Source organism: Papilio polytes, unplaced genomic scaffold, assembly GCF_000836215.1.
Source record: "Papilio polytes unplaced genomic scaffold, Ppol_1.0 DF823923.1, whole genome shotgun sequence".
In the NCBI taxonomy this organism is placed as follows: Eukaryota; Metazoa; Arthropoda; class Insecta; order Lepidoptera; family Papilionidae; genus Papilio; species Papilio polytes.
Window position 1 is genome coordinate 18,443 of NW_013525281.1, and position 4,653 is coordinate 23,095.

The following is a 4,653-nucleotide window of genomic DNA, read 5'->3' on the forward strand; positions in this document are numbered from 1 at the left end:
TGTCGGCCTCCTCGCACAGCACCAGCGACGAATCTGCAGTACAGTATAACGACGGCTTGACAAATTTCAATACTTCGATGTAGTTGTACATGATTATTAATGGACGGATTACCAGTTATGTGGAGTTTGAAGACCTTGATTTAAACAAAAAATTTGTTGCTCAATTTTCTATAGTTATGAAGTTATTAAATTTTTTGTAAAGAAATTTAAAAAATCAGATTTCTAACTTAAATTTGACCGTACATCCAAATTTATGTGTTTACAGTAGTCACTTTTTTTATTTAACATGTCTTTCAAATTACTAGTATAAGCAGGATATGCCTTTAACATTTTTTGATACTCAAGGGGGTGGGAAGGCTGAACCCTACCTTTGGTAGATCTTTGAAGAATATCTTAAGTGTACACAGTACTTCTCTAATTCAGAAATCTAACAGAAGCAGAGATTTTCAATAGAATTATTGAGAAGCTAAAACATATTTAACACATTGCATATACAGCTTTAGAATCATAAACTTTTCCTAGGAATAGTATTACAAATGCTAGTTTGGTTTAGATTTCCAGTAAAAAAACATTAAAGCAGCAGTGAAGTGTACCTAGGTCAGCAGGGGCGAGGCCGAGCAGGCGCAGCTGGCGGCGCGAGAGACGCGCGGGCGGCGGCGCGGCGCGCGGCAGCAGGCGCAGCGCGTGCCGCAGCGCGCCCGCGCCCGCCGCGCACGCCGCCGCCAGCTGCACGTAGCGCGCCGCCGAGCCCGCGCACGGCCCCGACCACGTCCTGCACCACACTTGTGTCCAATCACCACCGCCACTAACCATCGCTCAACAAACATTTGCTTCAACTATTACATACAGTCATGCGCAGTTCACATTCGCACCGGCTAGGCATCGATTATATGGACTTACTGGTGCCAGTTAGTGTTCACACTATGCCAGTTAATTGCCAGTCCAGCTATTGAGTGCTAATGACCAACTGTAAAGGCCAGGTGTAAATAGCGCATTAAACCAAACGATCAACTAATTTATTTAGTAAAGGTTTAATTTAATTACTACTAAGGACACTTACACTATTATTTCATACTTTTACATTACTATGTAATTTCATTCACACACACCATTTCAATAACAAGAGAGAATGGTCTGAAGAAATTCAGACATTTTAACTTAATAGTTTGATCTTATTTTAACCAAATATTTTCGAAATTGTTACGTTATTTATTTATTTCACCAAATTAAATTGCGGCTCCCAAAAAATTATTTCGACGAAAAAAAAAACGTAAATAAAAACATATTGTATTAAAACCAAACTGAGCGAGTTCAGTTATGTTTGGAGCATTAATAAAATCATAAAAACGAACTAAAGGGCAAGTGTGTTCTGTGTTGTTGATATTGTAAATAAGACAATTTTCTATTAGGACAATAATATTTTTATAAAAATTGTGAGTGTGAACGTTCCTGTTAGCATGGGAAAGTACCAAAATGAAACAAAGTCTTTTTCTTTGAAATAAATTACGACCCCGAAAAATACTTCATAATAATGTAAATGTGATCATTGCTAATCGTTTAAAGTAAATTTTATAAAAAATCAGCATGATTGGCTATTACTGAAGATTTATGTTAGGTTATATGTTACATACTTACAAATCTAAAGTAAATACAAGAAACACTATAACATTTACAAAGAACCACTTAATAGAAGTAGCTCTTTTCTTTTTTGCATAATTCAAGTCAATTGTTCGCTGCACTAAATTCAAGTTTGGACTAAAACACCTGCAACAAAAGCCAGATATAAACTATTTTGTAATAGGATTCAAATTTGTATTAGTTAAACACCCTTAATATATTTACATTTCACTGTGCTAAGAGATATTTAAAATAATGTTATTGCTTATAGCCTTTTTATTTCACTACAAATCTAAATACGTTTTTGTATATACGGTTTACGTTCCGCGTTTGGCGCGTTCCGATTTGTGACATTTACGTTGACATCAGTGTTGCCAATGGAAATTTTTACCTGGCTATCTACGTCGGGTAATAAAACCGTGTTTGTAATTTGTATGGGAAAAGATCATCATAAAGTCTTAGTACCAGCAATACCAGTAAAAAAATTAAAACTCTTCTGTAGAAGCTAAATGTCGCTATTTTAACGTTTTAACTTTTTTTAAATTCACCCTCCTTTTTTTAAAATCGTAAATAATTTATTTGAATTTCATTATTCTCAGTACAAATCGTAATTAATCAACAATTTGTTTTATTCAAAAGCTATTTGAATGTGAATTTATTAAGGAATTGTAGATCTCAAAATTTCTACAGGCAAGTTCGAAAAAGTTTTTACTGGTGCTACGGACCGGACTAGCATTTTTTTTGCATCCCAAAAATTTTCATTGGCAACACTGCTAAAACTTCACTTTTTGAAATTTGAAAAAGAGCGATCGTTTATATTTATTGTATGTCGTACTTCATTAATTTTTAATTTTAAGTTGCCGTCCATGATGAGTCCCCCATTACATGTAGAAATAGTTCAACAAAGACACAGTAATCTTAAAAAAAACGATCTAAAAGAAATGGTGCACACTTTTCTTGCAAATTTTACTAATTTGAGACCTGGTACTACGTTAAGGAGTAGCAACTTGGAAGAAGAGGTGAAACTTGTGGAGCACGTTGAAGCTATAACATTTTGTGCAGATCATGACTTAGACGTGGTTACCAGCGAAACGGATTTAATATTTCATATCTATAAATTGGACTCGTTTGGTGCTGAAACCGATACTCTGAGCGAGAACTCTCCCGGCGAAGAAGTTGCTGTCGCGGATGTATGGACTCTGCCAACTGAAGAGTTTTATGGTTTGTGGGAAAGCCTCATATATGACTCGAAGCTGAAGGAAAATCTTTTAAGGTTCGTGGAGACATCTTTTCAATTTAGTGACCGAGGTGTCGATCATAACATCGTTGGATGGAACCGAGTAGTGCTGCTCCATGGGCCACCGGGGACGGGCAAAACTAGTTTGTGTCGGGCGCTCGCCCAGAAAGTGGCGGTGCGTCTTGCTCACAAATTTTCTAGAGCTCGTTTGCTCGAAATTAATGCGCACGGCTTATTTTCGAAATGGTTCTCAGAGAGTGGGAAACTGGTTGCCAAACTATTTGAGCGTATACGTGAAATCATCGAGGATCGCCGTGCCCTAACGTGTGTGCTAATAGATGAAGTAGAGTCCCTGGCGCACGCACGGCGTGCCGCGCTGGCGGGCCTGGAGCCGTCTGACTCTATTCGAGCGGTGAACGCGATATTGACACAACTAGATAGATTAAAACGACATCCAAATGTCTTGATCTTAACCACATCAAACTTGACGGGAGCTATAGATGTAGCATTTGTTGATCGGGCTGACATCAAGTGCCTAGTGGGGCCACCGTCACAGCGAGCCACATACGAGATCCTGCGTGGCTGCTGCGAGGAGCTGATGACGCGTGGTCTAATAGCTCCTAGCGAGCAACTGCTTCCACCTCAGGTGCTCGCAGATGGAGGTTTAACAGAGACGGATGGGACGAGTGCTAGTCTCCAACTCCATAACATAGCACATGAAGCTGCGGCCTTAAGCATATCAGCACGAGCCTTACGACGATTACCTTTCCTTGCTCTTGCACTGCATGTCAAGCCGACATACACTATGTCTTTGTCAAAGTTCTTGGAGGGACTGCGGGAAGCCCTCGCACAACACATCTGTGACATGGAGAACTTCCATACTCAGGGAGAGAACTGCCAGCATTGCCAATGACACTTGAAACACCTTTCAATAAGATAAAGCTCTTTATTATTTTATTTTAAGTCCATTATCAAGTATTTTTTTGTAATAAAACTTAAGCTGTAATTTTTTAATAAGTCTTAATAATAATTCACTTCCTTATTTTAGGATGTGGTGTATGAGCTCACATAGTTGATACTTGTAGCTGTAGTAGAATAGCACGGTGAGCAGAGTTGCTGGCTCGGGGGTGGAGCACAAAGTTTATAACTGCATGCTGGGGGATTCAAAGTTCAAATACCTTGACAATTCTCACCATTGTAAGTGGTGTTTACCATATTTTACAACGGTTGAGCAATTGAATAAAAACACAATTTAAAAAGAACATTTTATAACAAATCACTTTGAAACTAATACAATTTGATCATTTCCCTCAAACCTATTACTCTAAACATAAAAAAAAATAAAATATAAACATAATAACTTTATCTTTACAACAAGAATGTCTTAATCTACATTTGTAGGTCATCTATCGCCAAATAAGTGTCTAACTTATCAGCTTAAAATATTCCATAGTAAATACTAAAAAAACATGACAACAACCAAAGACAATAATATCTTGCTACAGTATCAGCTGGTGGCCAGGGCCGGGGCCGGCGCCGCGCCGCAGCTAGTGTGTTACTAAATAAGTAGCACAAGGCCCTGTGCAACTACTGTAGTGTCACTATTTCCCATCGGAGGAAACAAAGTAATTATTAATTTGCAAATATGTTTTTTTATATTGATTGTAAATTTGAGAGGACGCTGCCGACGACGTAAAAACGTGCGCACAGCTCCATGACGAGTCGGCGACTCATAACCCGTAGTAATCAGAGGCGCAATATATAAACGACACGCTAGAGGGCGAACATGTGCAGGTCCA

General features: G+C 38.5%; 1 protein-coding gene across 1 annotated transcript; it reads left to right on the forward strand.

Annotated features, from left to right (window-relative positions):
• The first annotated feature begins 2,401 nt into the window (after positions 1–2,401).
• On the forward strand, positions 2,402–3,868 carry LOC106102165 (pachytene checkpoint protein 2 homolog). Its single transcript, XM_013281577.1, has one exon. The coding sequence runs from the start codon at positions 2,484–2,486 to the stop codon at positions 3,765–3,767; it is 1,284 nt and encodes a 427-aa protein (XP_013137031.1). The 5' UTR covers positions 2,402–2,483; the 3' UTR covers positions 3,768–3,868.
• Positions 3,869–4,653: the final 785 nt, after the last annotated feature.